The sequence below is a fragment of the Pipistrellus hanaki genome, assembly GCF_964339955.1.
Source record: "Pipistrellus hanaki genome assembly, chromosome: 5".
Taxonomy (NCBI): Eukaryota; Metazoa; Chordata; class Mammalia; order Chiroptera; family Vespertilionidae; genus Pipistrellus; species Pipistrellus hanaki.
Window position 1 is genome coordinate 19,046,954 of NC_140507.1, and position 17,552 is coordinate 19,064,505.

At 56.5% G+C, this 17,552-nt stretch overlaps 2 protein-coding genes across 6 annotated transcripts in view; both read left to right on the forward strand.

The window, feature by feature from the left end:
• Window positions 1-1,647: 1,647 nt before the first annotated feature.
• Window positions 1,648-8,291, forward strand: ARSI (arylsulfatase family member I). The gene is made up of 2 exons (XM_084884374.1): window positions 1,648-2,308; window positions 6,038-8,291. The coding sequence occupies exons 1-2, from the start codon at window positions 1,995-1,997 to the stop codon at window positions 7,446-7,448; spliced, it is 1,725 nt and encodes a 574-aa protein (XP_084740500.1). The 5' UTR covers window positions 1,648-1,994; the 3' UTR covers window positions 7,449-8,291.
• Window positions 8,292-14,566: 6,275 nt separating this feature from the next.
• The window catches only part of CAMK2A (calcium/calmodulin dependent protein kinase II alpha), a gene marked incomplete at its 3' end in the record, with an annotated part of 60,866 nt that continues 57,880 nt past the window's right edge, over window positions 14,567-17,552 (forward strand). For all 5 annotated transcript variants that reach the window (XM_084884501.1, XM_084884500.1, XM_084884503.1 and 2 more), the window contains exon 1: window positions 14,567-14,777. In XM_084884501.1, coding sequence (XP_084740627.1) covers window positions 14,716-14,777 — 62 coding nt within the window. In that variant the 5' untranslated portion in view covers window positions 14,567-14,715. The remainder of the gene's footprint in view (window positions 14,778-17,552) is intronic.

Sequence of the window (17,552 nt, forward strand, 5' to 3'; positions counted from 1 at the left end):
CCTCAGGAGGCTGTATCCTTCCTGTCTGTCCTCACCATTTCTTGTGCCAGAACAGGCGCGGTTTTCCCTTCTGATAAATCTGGTCACCCTAAATATGGGCCTTGGGGCAAACAGGAGCAGCGGCCCCACGCAGCCCTCATTTCCAAATGCAGATTGATTGTGTTGGAGGAATGGTGTCTTTTCCCACACGCCGTGGTTTTAAGGAAGTGGGAGGGATCTCGACAGAACACTGTCAGGGGGAAGGCACTCGAAGAGAAGACTCACACCTGGTCAGTCTTTGTTTCCCAAAACACTGGCTCTTGGAGAGGTTCTGTGAAAAAGGGGGCCCTCTGTCACAGGAAATGGAGAAATACAGCTTCACCAACCTCCCTCCTGGAGATTAGCCTATTAAACATTTGAAATCCTGGTAGTCAAGAAGCCTAACTGGTTTTGTTTAATTCAGTTCTCTCGTTTAAAAATGTAGTCGAGTAAAAATTTGGACAGCAATAAAAAAGTTGCAATTGGGCACACAAAGGCCTAAAGTAGTCCTCAGATAGGTTTGAATTGGCCTGCGTGGTGTTTAAATTAGGTGCTAGCACATAACACCTGGAATATTTCTCATAATAGACTACCTTTGGGTTTTCTTAAAAAAAAAAAAAAAGAAAAAAAATCAGAAGATCCAGATGCTCTGATCCACATTCTTCCACTGCCTTCCTTGGCAATACAGTGGGTGCCCTGCTTTCCACGCAGTGGAGATTTTCTTGGGTGGGAGTTCGTATGGATGACCCCTGAGGCCCATTCATCCATTCATTCATGCAAGCTACCTACACTGATGGAGCTTCTAGATCCTGTGGGTACAAGATGTATACAACAACCCCTGCCCTCCGGATTCCAGTGCTGGCATTCTAAGATTCCAGCTGTGAGCTGCAGAATGAGGAGGGGGAGGGGTTGAGGAGAGGGAAGCTGGCAAGGCCAGAACCTAGTTTCCTGATTTCCAGCCCCTGGTGCTTGCCAAAGTCATCTCCTGTTTTCCACCACTCTCTCTCTCTACCGCCACTCCAACAGCCACTGTGAACCCCAGGGAAGAAAGAAGCTGCTAACTTGCTCAGTGGCTTAGAAGAGTTCCCACCCATCGCAAGGCCTCAATGTCTCTCCCTGTAGATGGCCCGGTGGGAACAGAAAATTAGGCGCGTCCTTCTAGGGCTGGCATTCAGAGACGCTAAGACTCCAGAATTGAGGAATGCCAGACCGGGCCATGCCGGGGAGCGGTTCCACCGAATTCCAAGAAGAAGCCCCCTCCCTCCTTTCCCCAGCTCCCTCCTTTCCCCGGGGCGGGCGCTGCAGCTGGAGGGCGAGCCGGCCGGGCTTCCCGCCCGGGGGCGGAGCCGCCTCCCCCCAGCGCCCGCCCCTCCACCTGGGGCTCCCGGCAGATGTTACAACTTTTTCTCATTCTCCCTGGCGGTGTCAACCCCAGGCCCGCCCAGCCTGCGCCTCCCTCCCCTTCCCCGCCGGGGTCCTGCCCACCTTCCCCCGGGGAGGCCACCAGTTCTCAGGACTCCTCCGGGCGGGGCGAGAGGCCGGGCCTGGGGCTGGAGGGTCGGGCGGGGGGAGGAGAAAGGGAAAGCAGAGGCGAGAGAAATTGGGAGGCGGGAGAAATCGAGGGCTAGACGGAGAGGAGAGTCCGAGGATGGTGGAGAGCACAGTTTGGAAGTCCCCACGCCGTGTCTCAGGCTGGCCTGGCTGAGCCGGAGGAGAGGGAACGAGGGCGGCACCGGGCGGGCGGGCGAGAGGACGGCAGGGGACCGCGGGGCGCGGGGCTGACCTCCCCAGAGTGCCCGGCCTCGCCGTCCGGTCTCTGGTTCCAGGCCTTTGGCGGGGCCGCCCCCGGGGGCGCTAGGCGCTCTCTCATTCTCCGGGCCGGCGGGCGTGCGGGCCGTGCGCCCTGGGCGCGCTTGGCGGCGGGGAGGCCCGGGGAGCCCCGCGCGCCGGGACGCACCGGCCGGGCCGGCCTGGCGATGCACGCCCTCACCGGCTTCTCGCTGGTCAGCCTGCTCAGCTTCGGCTACCTGTCCTGGGACTGGGCCAAGCCGGGTCTGGTGGCCGACGGCCCCACGGAGGCTAGCGAGCAGCAGCCCTCCATCGCCCCACCCCAGCCTCCCCACATTATCTTCATCCTCACTGACGACCAGGGCTACCACGACGTGGGCTACCATGGCTCAGATATCGAGACCCCTACGCTGGACCGCCTGGCCGCCGACGGTGTCAAGTTGGAGAATTATTATATCCAGCCCATCTGCACGCCTTCGCGGAGCCAGCTTCTCACGGGCAGGTAGGCATGGCCCAGGCCGCCGGGCGGCCGTCTGAGTCCCTAATAAACCGCTGTCGTAGATTTCCCCAGCATTTACAATCGGCCCTCTGGGACCCGAGAAAGCGGGACTCCTGGCCAATTCTGTCTCCAGCTAGCTGTGTGATCATTAGTAAATCCTTTGCCTTTTCTGAGCCTCAGTTTCCCTGCCGGTACACGGAAGGGGTTGACTCATTTCTGAGGTCTTCTCCCTCTGGTGTTCTAGGACACTCACACTCCACACCCTGTGAAGGGGAATGGCGCTTCTGTTTACATACCCTGAGGACCTTGAACAAATCACTTAATATCTCTAAGCCTCAGTTTTCTTGTCCATAAAATGGGGTGAAGAACAGTTTTTATCTTGAGAAACAGTGGTAAGGATGGCATGGATTTCGTGTAACCTGCTTGGCTGTCAATGTATGGCAGCCTCTGTGTCACGGGAGGGATTTGAATCCCCAAACTGATGACTGTATTGGGAAGAAACCAGAGATTTGATAGGTGGAGGTGAAAGACACACAGAATGCCAGGACCTAAGTAGCCTTAGACTAGTGATTTAATTTCTCCGAGCATCTGTTTTTTTCATATGCAAAAGCCTCCCACAGTGGCTGGGGGTCCCAAGGAGACAGTGCTGCTTTCTCATCAGGAGGTGTCCACAGGCAAGGTAGCAGGACTGCGGGATCAAGAGCAGGGGAACAGGACGTGGGGGTGTGGAAAGCAAACTTTGGCCACTTAAGAGAAAATCCTTTGGCAAGGCTGAAGCTAATCCTCCCTGGATGGGGTCCAGGGCCTGCTTTCTCCCAAGTTCCACCCAAAAGCCACTGGCGTGAACTCGGGAACCAGAGCAGTAATCTCCCTGATTCCTGGAGGGGGGAAACGGAGGCGTGGAGTCAGGCAAGACCCAACTCATTCATGCCCATGCCGACTTCGGGGTCTGTATGAGAGGGGGTGGAGAGGCCAGGTACTTGACAGGGGTCCTGGAGCTGGGTCCCCTAGCTGCCTTTTCTTCCTGGCACTCAGCATTTCCACCCAAAAACAGAGAGAGAGAACAGGAGGAAGAGGAAGAGGGTCCAGTGCACCAGTATGTGGTGCGCGTGGCAGGGGTGGTGAAGACCAAATGGTGACTAACCTCCAGTCGGGGGAGGAGGGATCTGTGTTCTCGGGGAGTGGTGCACAAGTTAGCATTTCTGTCCCGAGAGAGAGGTGACGTTTGGTGTAAGCAGGGCAGCGTTCCAGCCCCCTGATCGGTGAAGTTAGCTGAGCGTGGCTGGGCAGCGCCCTCCCCGCCCCTTGCAGCTGGCTCCCTCTGACTGATGCTGACGACTCTCATTAGTGTTTGTTAATAAGTCCAGTCGTGTTTGGTGACACCGGAGAGAGCCAAGGTTTCTCATGTTACTCACTCGCACTTGGGCTTCAGGGATTCGGAGCCGGCCCACCCACTTTATACAACAGTGCTCCATGGTGCTCAGCCCCTAGAAAGAGAGGCTTGGCCTCTCATCCACTCTAATCACTCATTAGTTCGACTGAGGTCTGCAGAGGCCGCATCACCGGGAAATTCTGAGCATGAGTTGCATGCACTGGGTTCAAAGCTCAGCTCCACTGCCAGCTGTCTGGGCCCCTGGCTGCTTCTTTTTTATTTTTTGGGAGCTTCAGTTTTATTATTTGTAGAATGAAGGTCATAATAGTCTTTCCTGTAGGATTTTTTGAGGATTAAGTGAAATAATGTAAGTGGTATATAGTATTAAAAATGGCAGTAGGCCTGGCTGGTGTGGCTTTGTGGGTTGGAGCGCCATCCCATAAACTGAAAGGTCACAGGTTTGATCCCCAGTTGGGGTGTGTACCGGAGGCAGCTGATAGGTGTTTCTCATATCAATGTTTCTCTTTCTCTCCCTATTCCTTTCTCAAAAAAAAAAAAAAAAAAAAAAAAGGCAGAAGCTAATGATAGCTAATAATAACAGCTATAAGATAAGGAAACCAAAACAGACCCCTTCCCACCCTCCCTCCAGTACCTAGGTTAAAGGTGTCAGTTATTCAGGTCTTAGTTTGGATACCCCAGGGAAGCTGGGAGAGGTGCGGGCTTCTAATACTCTTGTGAAGTTCTAGGCTTCTTATTTACTCTGGACTTTTAAGACTTGAGTAAAGGCAAGAGCCCATAAGCAGATCACATGAGGGCCTCTACCACACAAGGGGGCATGGGATTTGAATGAATGAATGAGCCATGAGGAATGCAGGCTCACCATTGGCTTTTGCCTCAGGGTGTTCGCCTCTGTAAGTGATGCAGATCCAGGGGCCACATGAATTCACAGGCAGGCACAGAAGAACTAGTCTCATAGAGTTTGGGAACTGAAATGTTTTTATTTATTGATTTTTTTTTTCATTGATTTTAAAAGAGGGAGGAAGGGAGAGAGAGGGAAAGAGGCATGGATTTGTTCCACTGATTTATACATTCATTGTTTGATTCTTGTATGTGCCTGACCTGGGGATGAAACCCACAACCTTGGCATATCAGGATGATGTCCTAATCAACTGAGCTACCTGGCCAGGGCTGGAAAGATTTGTAAAGATCTTCGATGCCAACCACCTCACTCCTGCACATGAGCAAACAGAGCAGGGAAGTGGCAGCCTCCTTTGCTGGAAAAGGGTTTGTCCTTGGACTCTGTTTGTATTTATGTTCAAGTCCAGGCTCTGCCCCTGACTGTTGAACAACCTTGGGAAGGCCCTTCCCCTATTATAGATCTTAGTTCCTTTTAAAGACAAGGTGAATAAGCTAGAATATGCCTTAGGTACCTTCTGACTCTAAATCCTGTGAGTATCATTCTGTTATTCCCAAGTAATTGAGCGTTTCTTTAAATACCACCTGAGTGCTAGGAATACAAAGTTGAGTATGTACACGGAGAAGAATCTTGGGCTCTCTGGGCCCGAGAGCATGTACACTGAGTAGAATCTCATGGCCAAGTGTGACACTGATCATGGGTACTAAATGCTGAGGGAACTCAGAAGCAAAAGTGACTCATCTTTTGAAAGATTTGTGAGAGACTTTACAGTGGGAGACTTTGGGTTGGGCTTTGAAGAGTGTGTAGGAGTTTGCCCAAGAGAGCAGGACTTCTCTAGGCCCCATAGCAAGTTAGTGGTTTAGAACTTAGGGACTCAGAAGTCTCTAAAGACTGCCAGGGATACAAATCCAAACTTCAGTTACTAATTATATGAATCACCGGGTAAGTGATTTATTTTACTGAGCCTCAGTTTCCTTATTTGGGAAATGGGAAAATAAGGATATGTACCTCCTAGGTTGCTGTTAGGATTTTGTGAGATAATTCATATAGGGGCTTAGTTCAGTACTGACCACATAGTGAGTACTTCCGTTAGCTATTACTATTTTGTTAAGATGAGCCTGGGTTTGACCCTTAACTCCCCAGTTCCCTCTCTGTGTTATCTTGGGTGAGTGGCTTAACCATTCTGAACTTCCATCTCCTCAAATGATAATAATATCTACTTCAGTTGATTTTGATGACTCAAAGAGATAATGCATTTGAAGTGCTCAGCACATTTGATAATACCTGCTGGTTACTATTACTATTAAGTAACCTGCTGGTTACTATGTATGATCATCATGCTGGGACCAGGGCCCACTCCAGGGTGAGTATTGGGGGCTGGGTGGCCAGGGCAGTGGTTTGTAGCTCACTCTGTGCCTTCTGTGTCCTCTGCTCTTTTCACCAGGTACCAGATCCACACGGGACTCCAGCACTCCATCATCCGCCCTCGGCAGCCCAACTGCCTGCCCTTGGACCAGGTGACGCTGCCCCAGAAGCTGCAGGAGGCAGGTTACTCCACCCACATGGTGGGCAAGTGGCACCTGGGCTTCTACCGGAAGGAGTGCCTGCCCACCCGCCGCGGCTTCGACACCTTCCTGGGCTCGCTGACAGGCAACGTGGACTACTACACCTACGACAACTGCGATGGCCCCGGGGTGTGCGGCTTTGACCTGCACGAGGGCGAGAACGTGGCCTGGGGGCTCAGTGGCCAGTATTCCACCATGCTCTACGCCCAGCGTGTCAGCCACATCCTAGCCAGCCACAGCCCCCGGCAGCCACTCTTCCTCTACGTGGCCTTCCAGGCGGTGCACACGCCCCTGCAGTCCCCCCGCGAGTACCTGTACCGCTACCGCAGCATGGGCAACGTGGCCCGGCGGAAGTACGCGGCCATGGTGACCTGCATGGACGAGGCCGTGCGCAACATCACCTGGGCCCTCAAGCGCTACGGCTTCTACAACAACAGCGTCATCATCTTCTCCAGCGACAACGGCGGCCAGACCTTCTCGGGGGGCAGCAACTGGCCGCTGCGAGGACGCAAGGGCACTTACTGGGAGGGCGGTGTGCGGGGCCTGGGCTTCGTCCACAGCCCCCTGCTCAAGCGGAAGCGACGGACCAGCCGGGCGCTGGTGCACATCACTGACTGGTACCCGACCCTGGTGGGCCTGGCCGGCGGCGCTGTCTCTGCAGCTGACGGGCTCGATGGCTACGACGTGTGGCCGGCCATCAGCGAGGGCCGGGCCTCGCCACGCACGGAGATCCTGCACAACATCGACCCGCTCTACAACCACGCCCGGCACGGCTCCCTGGAGGGCGGCTTTGGCATCTGGAACACGGCCGTGCAGGCTGCCATCCGGGTGGGCGAGTGGAAGCTGCTGACGGGGGACCCGGGCTACGGCGACTGGATCCCCCCGCAGACCCTGGCCGCCTTCCCCGGCAGCTGGTGGAACCTGGAGCGGATGGCCAGCGCCCGCCAGGCCGTGTGGCTCTTCAACATCAGCGCCGACCCCTACGAACGGGAGGACCTCGCTGGCCAGCGGCCGGATGTGGTCCGCGCCCTGCTGGCCCGCCTGGTGGACTATAACCGCACGGCCATCCCTGTGCGCTACCCGGCGGAGAACCCCCGGGCCCACCCTGACTTTAATGGGGGGGCTTGGGGGCCTTGGGCCGGTGATGAGGAAGAAGAAGAGGAGGAGGAGGAGGCGGTGGCCAGGTCTCGAAGCCTCTCCCGGGGGCGCCGCAAGAAAAAGTGCAAGATTTGCAAGCTGCGGTCCTTTTTCCGTAAACTCAACACCAGACTGATGTCCCACCGGATCTGATGTGAGGGGAAGGGGGGTGAGGGCCTCTGGCCTCCTAAACGTCTTCCTCCACGCAAGGCTGGTCCTGCTCCTCAACCAGGGAAGGGCCTGAGGTCACGGCCCCATCTGCAGGGCAATGCAGGGTATAGAGCCGCTCCGTGGAAGGGCAGGGAGTTTGGCGTGGGCGAAGGGGTAGCATAAACTGGACGGGCTGCCCGGGTCCCAGTCCTGTCTCTCCCTGGACTTACCCTGTGACCCCGGGTGACCTGCACTAGCTCTCCGGGCCTCCCTTTCCTCATCTGTGAAACGAGCTCTGATGATGCTGTGGCTCTGTGGTGTGAACCTGGCGCCGGTGCCATGGTGCGGCTCCTGGGACCTCCCTCACCGCCTCCCAGCTCATTTAAGGTCTCATCCTCGAACCCTGGCTGCGGCACTGCTTGGGCGAGGGGCCACATGGAGGCAAGTCCAGGCCTGGACCCCAGTCGAGCATGGCAGTCTGGCCACTCTCCGAAGAGATCCCTGGCTGCTGGGTGCAAGTGCAGGGGTCCAAGGAGGTGACCTTCCTGGTTCTTCACATGGCCCGGGGCGGGACTGTTGGGTGGGTGGGGGGTGGCTGTGGTACAGAGTTCCCCTTCCTGTCCCCAGCACCCAGAGGAATTGGCCTGGCTGTTAGCTGCTGCAGGACCGACCATCAGGACATCTGGGTTCTGCTTTGACCTTGGGCCCAGTCCTTTCCCTATGGGCTTCGATTCCCCCCCTTGCAAAGGGGATGCTATCTCCGGCTCTGCCTACCTCACAGGGCTGTGGAGGACTGGCCTGGCTAGTGGTTGTGGAGGAGCCCGTGAACACGATTAAAATGCAGTAACACACAAGCGAGGGCTGTGGTGCTGTTTGTAAGCACAAGTGAGTGTGTGCATGTGCACCAGGTGTGAGCTCCAAGCGAATGGGAGAGGAGGTGGGCAGCTGGCCTGGAGGTGGGACATGTGGGTTCTGGTCACATCCTGCCACACATCCACTGTGTAACCTCAGGGAAACCCGGACCCTCTCTGGGCCTCAGTGCCCCTGAGTATAGTGGATGATCTAAGAGCCCTTCCTACCTGGCTGTTCTGGGTCCTGTGTGTGTTCGTGTGTGTGTGTGTGTGTGTGTGTGTGTTGGGGGACATGGGCTGAGTGGTGGTGGGAGGAGGGGCATGGGGGTTTCAGAGCCTCTTTGCTGCACAGCGTGCCTCATCCGCACACTGCGTTCTGCAGATCTCCCTTCAGGTTCCAGTCGGCACAGCGTGTGTAGGCGAAAGCCCTGCTGTGAATTTTGAAAATAGTTATTTTTGTCACCGGCAAAGGAGGCCTGTTAGGACTCGTCAGCTTGCGGATGGGGTGGGGTGCGGTGGGTGTGGTGCGGTGGAGTGGGTTTGGGTTTTTGGAGCTGCATCCCCACTGCAGAGGTTGCTCAACCCAGGAGTGAAGGTCTGTCCTGGGGCTGCAGGGTGGAGGTGACCATTCATATCCTGGGTTCCTTACTCCCAACCCTGGTTCCCCAACTGAAACCTTTCCCTTTCCCCAGGGTGTTGGTGCCAGGGCCATGGCGGGCAGGGACCAGGAGTGGCTGAGGCCTCTGATTCCAGCCAGCCCCAGCTCCTGCCTGCTCAGGAGGGAGACTTGGGAGAAGTCACCCATTGGGATGGTGTCCCAGGCCCAGTGTCCCCCAGGGAGGGGTTGTCCACAGTCTGCCCATTACCCAGGATACCCCCGCTCTGTTGGAGGCGTGTCCCAGCTGCGTGGGCTGGGCCCTTCCAGAGTGACGTGGAGCTGGCTCCCCCGTGGCTCGAGGCTTGTGCCAGTTGAGCGATAGGCTTGCCCATGCCTGCTGAATCGGCTCTGCCAGCGGTGGCCCAGCCTCCATCTCCAGCCCTGCTTCTCTGCACAAGTGCAGAGCCATAAAAAGTCCCTTCTGCTCTCCTACACACCAAGGCCCGCCCTTTGGTCAACATGGCCCCAAACAGAGAGCCCAGGTGGGATTGGGTTGGGGGCTGGCTCCATTCCTGATTCCTGAGAAGGAGGCTCGGTCTAATCTCCAGCTTAGCCGGGAGCTCCCCTGGCTGAGTCCTGCCTAACTCAGCCCAGCAACAGCCCAGCAGCCCCCAAGCCTGACTAACAGGGGTATGGCAGCTGGCCCTGACCTGAGATTGAGGGAGGGTGTGAGATGAGACGTGATCAGGACTTAGGACATTGTGACAAGAGGCTCAGCCTGCTTGCTGTGGCTTCCGCTCTGCCCAGCGATCAGCATGCTCCCTCTGCCCCCTGTCTTGCTTCTCTCCAGCCAGGGCACCTTTGTCTGGATCCTGTGACAAGCCTCTGGCTGGTTATTAGCAGGCAGATGCTTGCTCCAGGGGAGGGACGGGTGGCAGGCAGACCAGAGGCAGCTCTGACCTCTTGGGTCATTGATCTGGGGGAGTGGAGTGGCGTCCAAAGGTGGCAGACAAGCCCCGTTTCCCCCTTGGCTGAACCAGATGGCAGCAGGTCTGCCAGCCTGATGGGTCTGAGCCAGGGGCGGCCCTATCTGAGCTGGGCCCCGCTTATAGAATCCCGAACAGCGATGGCCAGTCTCGTAGAAGCCAGGAGAGAACCCCAGACCCGGCTGGAGGGGCTTGAGCCCCACCCTGGGCCTTGGCACCGTTTCCTCCTCTCCTCAGTGCCTATTGGTGATCTTGGGACCTGGGCCAGCAGCCCTGCAGTGTCAGAAAGGGAAAAGGCAGAACAGGGTAAGAGAAGGAGCTGGGAGTCAAGGGTTCAGATTGTGGCTCTGCCCCTGACTTGTGTGACTGCGGGAGGGCAGCTTCCCTTCTCTGTGCCTCGGCCATCGATCTGTAGGGGGCCTGTGCTCTCTCAGGGCCCTTCCTACCCTCGTGGAGGCCAAAGAGCTCAGGGCAGGGTGCTGAAGTCACACAAACCCTAGATGGGTAAACCACATCTTATCTCTGCAAAAACGGATCATGACTGTACCTGTCTCGTGGACATTCTTTGTGAGGCACAAATAGTGCAATATGTCAAGTGCTTAGCACAGGGCCTGGCTCTAAAGTGGAAAAACTATTTTTCATATCCTTGGAGTCTGTGAAGGAACATCTTGTCCCCGTATTTCTCAGGAGGAAGTGAAGGCCTCAATGGGGAAACGATGTGCCACTTGTACCCACAGCCAACAGGAGGACTTGAACTTGAGTCATCTCACTGCAGGTCGTGCTGTGCAGACCTTGGCCCAGCAGCTGCTGTCCTCTGTCCCGTGGCTCCTTCTCCCTCTCCCCTGCAGGGATGCCTCCTGTGGGGAACATCGCAGAGGACAGTGCTGCTCCCTGACCCCCACTTCTCTCCCTTCCCAGTCAAGCCTGGCATTAATACGATGACTTCACCACATCACCCTCTGCCTAGACCCTCTGCAGGAGCATTTCTCTCTTGGCCCACTTTCCACCGATCTGCCCCTTGCACTCACTGCTCTTAGTGGGACAGGTCCCTGCAGGACCCCGAGGCTCTTGGGCATGTGCACATGAGCACCTGAGAGGGCTGTGGAAGGTGGACTTAGAGTGAGCTGCCACGGTGCTACTGGGACCCGCATCTCCCCCACCCCCTCTCCTTACCATGACCCAGGAACTTGGCCCTGGTCCTTATGGTCCCTCCCCATATACAAGGAGTACAGCCTGTATTCATGTTCACATTCCCTATCCTAGCTTGTCAGAGTTGTGCTCAGAGCCCTGGAGGGCTCCCCTCACTGGCCACCAGCCCGCAGCATGCAGTCCTGCTCTTGTGTACCGCACACATGTTGCGGATGGGGGCACACGTGCCGGCTGGCATGCCTGCCTTGGCCCTGGGGAGGCGAGAGTCTGGTAGGAACAGTCTCCCCTGATGCAATCATCAACTTATTCTCTCAGCGCCACGGAGGCAGGGCCAGCTCCTTGCTCCCCGCAACCACTGGGCACAGCTGGCAGCCTTTCCGGTACATGGGAGGCAGGGAATTAGCGGTGCGTCTTTAGCAGGGTGGCAGTTACACTCCGGATGGGGGTGATCGTCCAAGGCAGTGTCCACACGCCTGTGCTATGTTCTCAAAGGTTCAGAGGTATGTGTGTGTGTGTGTGTGTGTGTGTGTGTGTGTGAGAGAGAGAGAGTTGCCAAGGAGACCTTTTTAGCTTCTTCCCCTTCTTTCTCCAGCCATCTCTCTACCATCAGGATCCTGCAGTCTGGGTCCTGCCCATCCCCCAGGATCCTGTGCCCTGGGTCCGGCCAGCGCAGCGCTAGGACGGAGAGAAGAGTGATGGAGACTGACAGAAGGAAAGGAAGGTAGCGACAAGAAGGGGGGTGAAAAGAAATGGGAGGGGAGATAGGCAGCACTGAGGAAGAAGGGCTTTAGGGAGGGAAGGAAGAAAATGGGGGAAAGGGAAGAAGGAAAAAAAGGAGAGCTGAAAAAGAGAAATGAAGTGGAAGAACAGATGGATATGGTGATGGGGGTGATGGGCTGGAATGGGACTGGATTGGCCCTGCCCCCAGAAGCCATCTCTATGGTCCCTGCAGAGTCCGGGTGAAAGCTGGCCACCTATGCCTTCCTCCCTCATGTCCTCTGAGTCACGGCTGGCTCTTCCTGGGATGACCCTGGGACCTGCCCCATGGGCTCTGCTTTCTTCTGATGCTCCAGTTCCTGGGGGAAGGCGAGGAGGCACAGGGTGGTCAGGTCAAGCCATCACCTCCTGTTCAGAACATTAGATCCCCATGAAAATAGCCTCAGGCCTGTGAGCCCTCTCCCTTTAGCTCTAGTCCTTCGTTCTATAGAAAGTGCTGCAGTCCAGGCCTGGGTAAGGTGATGTTCAAATCATGAGCTCTACTCCAGTGGGGGCCTCCGAGAAGGACACCCCAAAGTGCTGGGACTCGAAGACGGTGGAGCTTCCAGGGTGCAGAGAGAGCAGCGCGTAGGGAAGTCCCTCAATAATAACAATTCCTGTCTGTGGAGTACTTACAGTGTCGGCCACCGTGCTGATCTCATTTCAGCCACAGAATAGCCCTGGAGGAAGGGAACACTTTTAACTCCGCAGACGAAGAAACTGAGGCACAGAGGCGTTAGGATACCTATCCACAATGACACAGCCTGTAGGTCGTGGAGATGCTCTAACCACTGTACACTTTCCTCTCCGGCACAATAACTGGGGTGTCCTCCGTGGTCACTAAGGGCTGTAGCAGCATTTTCATGTGTGGAAGCGATTCTCCCAAGGTCGGGCAGAGAGAGGTGGTGCGGCCCTGCCCCCACGCCGCCATTTACATATCCAGCCTCTGGCGGTGTTCCGTGCCCTGCCTGCTGCCCACCGGCTGTGAGCCCAGAGCACCGGCTTCTCTTCTTTGCCTCTGAATTGCAACGTTGGCGGCAGAAGCGGGAAGCATATTGTGCAGAGAAACAAAACTGAGTGGTTTTTCCTTTTTTCTGAAGGTGGTAATGGTACAATTAGTGGCTAAGCCATCACCCCTCCTCCCCTGCTTGCTTCTGCTTCTCCTCCTCCCCCCTCTGCCTCCCTCCTGTTTCTCTCCTGGGAAGAAGTGGAGTGGCTGCATCACTCCCACCCTCAACTTCCAGGAATAGGGGCAGCATTTGGGAGATGGGTACCTGATGTCTCTAGGGACCCCTGGACATAGGGATGTGAGTTGGGGACCTGCGGGGGTTTGGGATTACCAACAAGCAGACACTGTGTCCAGCAAGTGAGGTGACCCACAAGGCCATTTAGAGGGTCTCAGGAGGTGGGTTAGAAACCCAGAGGGTTTGGATCCCATTATCCAACCTGTGCCCATTATAGGCACGTGCTGGCAGGAGACCTCAGCCTGGTGGGCTGTAAAATGGGCTTGCATTGGAGGGAGAGGGCGTGAAGGGTTCTGAGATCCTAAGTGCAAGCTGGAGTGATGCAAGTGGTCATGGGTCCTGCTTTAGACCTTCCCTTTTCTCTTCCAGGGAAATGAGCCCGCCCCATCTTCACTGCCTTCCTCTCTGAGGGGCAGCTTTGCTCTGTTTTCCAGAAAAGCGGGCTGAAGGCTCAGAGGGGAGCACTGACTTTCCAAGGATCACACAGCCAACAAATGTCAGAGCTCAAAGGGAACTCAGATCCTTAACCCCCCAGGCCTTGGGGTGAGATTTTCGGGCCACAGAGATGGCTCCTGCCCTGAAGAGTTGCAGTTGGCAGGGAAAGTGCCCACAGGACTCTGGATGAGGGCTTTAGGGCAGGTCTGTGGCCGCTTCTCTCCAGGCCAGGCCGTGCTCCCCTCCCCACTGCCTCCTTTACCTCTTTCACCTTGACTTGAAGCGCCAGCAGAAACTGGGACACAAGCCCCAGGAGACCAGCTCTCCATGGCCCTCGCGGGCATGGGCCGGGGGAGAGGTTATGGAGGAGCCTCAGGAGGGACCAACTGTGACAGCTGTGACGGGGGGCTTCTTCCTGAGCTAGAGCACCAGTGTGATGGGCAAAGTGGCACAGAGCAGAGATAAGAAAAAATAAGAAAAAAAGGGCAGAAGAAAAAAAAAATACAGAGGGGAGCAGAGAGACTGTTATAGAGACTACAGTAAGAGAGAGAGAGATCCCAATGAATTAGCTATCATTTCCCTATAAACCTTAGAACCCCGCTGTTGCCAGGACAACGGGGCAATACCTGTCTCTCCAGAGGAGCTGAAGTTGCCAGGGTAACTGCATCCTGTCTTTCCTGGGGACCGTCCTGGAATGTGGCACCCACCATTACCATGGCAACTGCCTCTTTGCCCCTATTTAATCCCATCTGAGGGCCCCACAGTTGGAGGTGGGGGAGGTGGGAAGAGAGCAGATCACTTGTGGATGAAGTTTGTTCTCCTCCCCCTCCTGCAGTCATTCCCCCCTCCTCCGCCAGCCCCGTTCCCCCACCCCCCACACCTACGGGGTGCTTTGTCCACCTGCCCCAGCCCACACATGCCTGCAGTATTGTGTACAGGTCAGGCCAGGGCGTCCTGGAGCAGGTTTCGCAGTGGAAGGCAGGCAGGTGTTGGGGAGGCAGTTACCGGGGCAACGGGAACAGGGCGTTTCCGAGTTGGTTGCCATGGGGACCTGGATGCTGACGAAGGCTCGCGAGGCTGCGAGCAGCCACAGTGCCCTGCTCAGAAGCTGGGGGCTCCTCAGTTAAGCCGGTTCTAGGCTCTCACTCGGCAGCAGGGGCAGGTGAGTGGCTCCTGGTTCCGGGAGCAGAACAGCAGTGCCCCAGCCCTGGTCCTCCAGCCCTGAGCCTCGCCTGCCCGCCCGGCACCAGGATGGCCACCATCACCTGCACCCGCTTCACGGAAGAGTACCAGCTCTTCGAGGAATTGGGAAAGTGAGTTACACCTTGGAGAGTCCCGGAGGGCCCAGGGGCGCTGTGCCAGGGGCGGGGTGTGCACCTGGGGTGTTTCCCGTGCTCACAGAGGGAGGAAGGCTGTCTGTGTTTGGGGGGCACTTGTATGTGCAGGGTGTCCAGCACTGGCACGGGCATGTTTGTGGGGACACAGAGGTGCCCAAACCGGCTGGAGGAGTGTGTGTATAGAGGTGAAGGGTTGCTGATGCAGGCCAGTGAGGGCACACACATGTATGCGCACACACACATCCCATGACCTGGGTGCACACGGATTCTTAGAAACTCGGGGTTAAAAAGAGGTTTTCCTGTCAGCCGAGTCCAAGGCTGGGATTCCCTGTGAATTTCTCTTGAGGTGGCCAACTGGCATCCCTTTGGGTACCTCTGGTGACAAAGCTCAGCACCTGCCAGGTGGTCCTTCCTGACTTCAGATAGCTCCCACAACTGCAGAGCAGCCAACTTCTCCCTGGAAGCACAGCCTTCCCCCTCCCTCCCTTCCCAGCTCTGTTAGGAGCAAGGGCATCGGCACAGCAGGGGTTAATTGCTGAGCGAAGGGTGAGGCTCTCTGGGTGTTGGGAGGAGGGGAAGGGCAGCCGGGCAAGTTGGGAGGGGGCACTGCAGCTGCAGGGGCTAGTGGTGTGAGGTGCACCAGTGCTGGTCCTTGGCAAAGTTGTCCAGCCCCAGAGCTTGTTCTGCCTCTGATGACTGGTGTGGAGAGAAGGGTAGGAAGATGGGGGACGAAGAGCCCCTTGGGGTAGCCCTAAGGTTCTGGAGTGTTAGGGAAGCATTCCTGGATGCCACGAGTAGAATTTGTGGAAGATGCAGGAATGGATCCAGGGTAAGGGTACAATTTGGAGACAGTTTGCCCTTTGGGCAAAACAACTCTGATGCCCTGGGTATAGCGGCAGGAGTGCAGGGAGAGGGGCTCTGTGAGCAGGGCTGGACTGCTCTGAGGTCTGGAAGTGCACACACAAGTGTTCACTTGAAAGTGTGGCGTATAAGGACTGACTCTGGCGTACACTCTGTGCACCGACAGGATGTGCGAGTGTTCAAGTGTGTGTACCAGGAGGGGCTGGTGTGTGAAGCCTGAAAATGCAAGTGTGCCCTGCAAGTGTGGATGCGTGCAAGCGGCACAAGGAGTGCTGTTGGCTGGTTTGCACAGGAGTGAAGGTGTGAGCGTGCGTCACATGTATGGCGAGTCAGCTGTGTGCACATCAGCAAGCAAATGTGTGTGAGGTCTGGGCATGTGCAAACATATGTTTGTATAAGGATGCACATCTGAGACGTAGGCACAGTGGTGTCCCTGTGAGGTCTGGACATGCATGTGAGGACCTGGGAACATGCACACAGGAAGGTTTATGTATGTGCGTGTGCGGCCTGAGCCTACAGGCGAGGGTGGGAGTGTGGGTGTTTTGAGCTCTTGCTGGTGTCTGCATATGTGTAGGAGGTGGGCCTGTGGCTGTGCACAAGTAGGCTGCCTGCACACACACATTTGCACACTGGGCAAGCCTGACACCTACAGGCACATGCCAGTTCCTTCGTACAGACACCCCTGTGCAGACGTGTGCTCACGCTTGTCTGCAGACTACCTGTCTTTCTGAGAGTGTGTTTTTGTGCTGGGGGAGGCAGCAGGAACAAAATGTGTAAGGCTGCCCTGGAGGACGGAGGCTGTCTGCCAGACTTGCGTGGGGACCCCCTTCTCAGCTGGTTCCCAGTGCCCACTGGCAGCCGGGATTCCCTGGTTAGTGGGGAGCTGCCTGTCAGGGGGCGCTGGGAAGACTGCGTCACAGAGTGCGGTGAAACAGAGTTAAGATGTGACTCAGGTGCTCAGGATGACAATAAAAGTGATGTTTTGCCCCGTGAGGAGATGGAGACCATGACGACTGGGTGCTGTGGGGGCGACTTGGCAGAATGCCTCCTTAGCCCCGCAGCCTGCCAGGGCGCCTGGAGGGACCTGGGCCATGGCAGCGCCTCAGGGGAAGGGAGCCCTGGTGTGTCCATGGCAGGACGCTGAGGGGGGCAGGCGTGGCCAGGCCTTGTTTAATCAATTTCAGACCTCTTCCTTCCAGAATCATCAGTGCTCTTAACCTTTTCTAGGTCACATATTCCTCCAGGAATCTGACGAAAGGCTAAGTCTACATTCCTCAGGAAAATGCACAAAACTAAGATATGTTGCATGCGCTGTCAGGAGCTTGTAGGACCTCAGGAAGGCTGGGGCTGGGCCTCATGTTAGGATGCTTGCGTTAGAAAAAAGGGGACGAGGACCCGCACCTCTGATGCCTGGCTTAAAAAGGCCAGCGTTCCATGGGGCGGAGGGTCTGCTGCTCTAAATTATCATAACAGCTTTAGCCCAAGAGGCCAGGAGGGGACGTGCCCAGCACAGGGTATAGGCTCTGGACCTCACCACCCACAGCTCAGTGACGTTGGGCAGGCTGTGGCACTTCTTCTCCCCTGCCCCCAACCTATAACCTGGAGATGAAAAAGGGCTGAGAATGAGATGAGATGGTGCGTGTGAAGATGTAGTGACAAGCCGGGCACACAGTGGGCCTTCCAGATGGCATTGCTTCTGGGGACTGGAGCACCGAGGATGCGAGCAGGGCCCATCCTTCCGTTTGGTGACTCAAGGTCCCCACCAGCCGGGACACTGCAGTCACCACCTAATGCTGAGCCCCTGTCCCGGGAGCCCACTTCCAATCCCCGGCAGGGTGACTGGCAGAGACCGCTGGGTGGGCCCTACAAGGGGACATGGGAGCCTTTAGA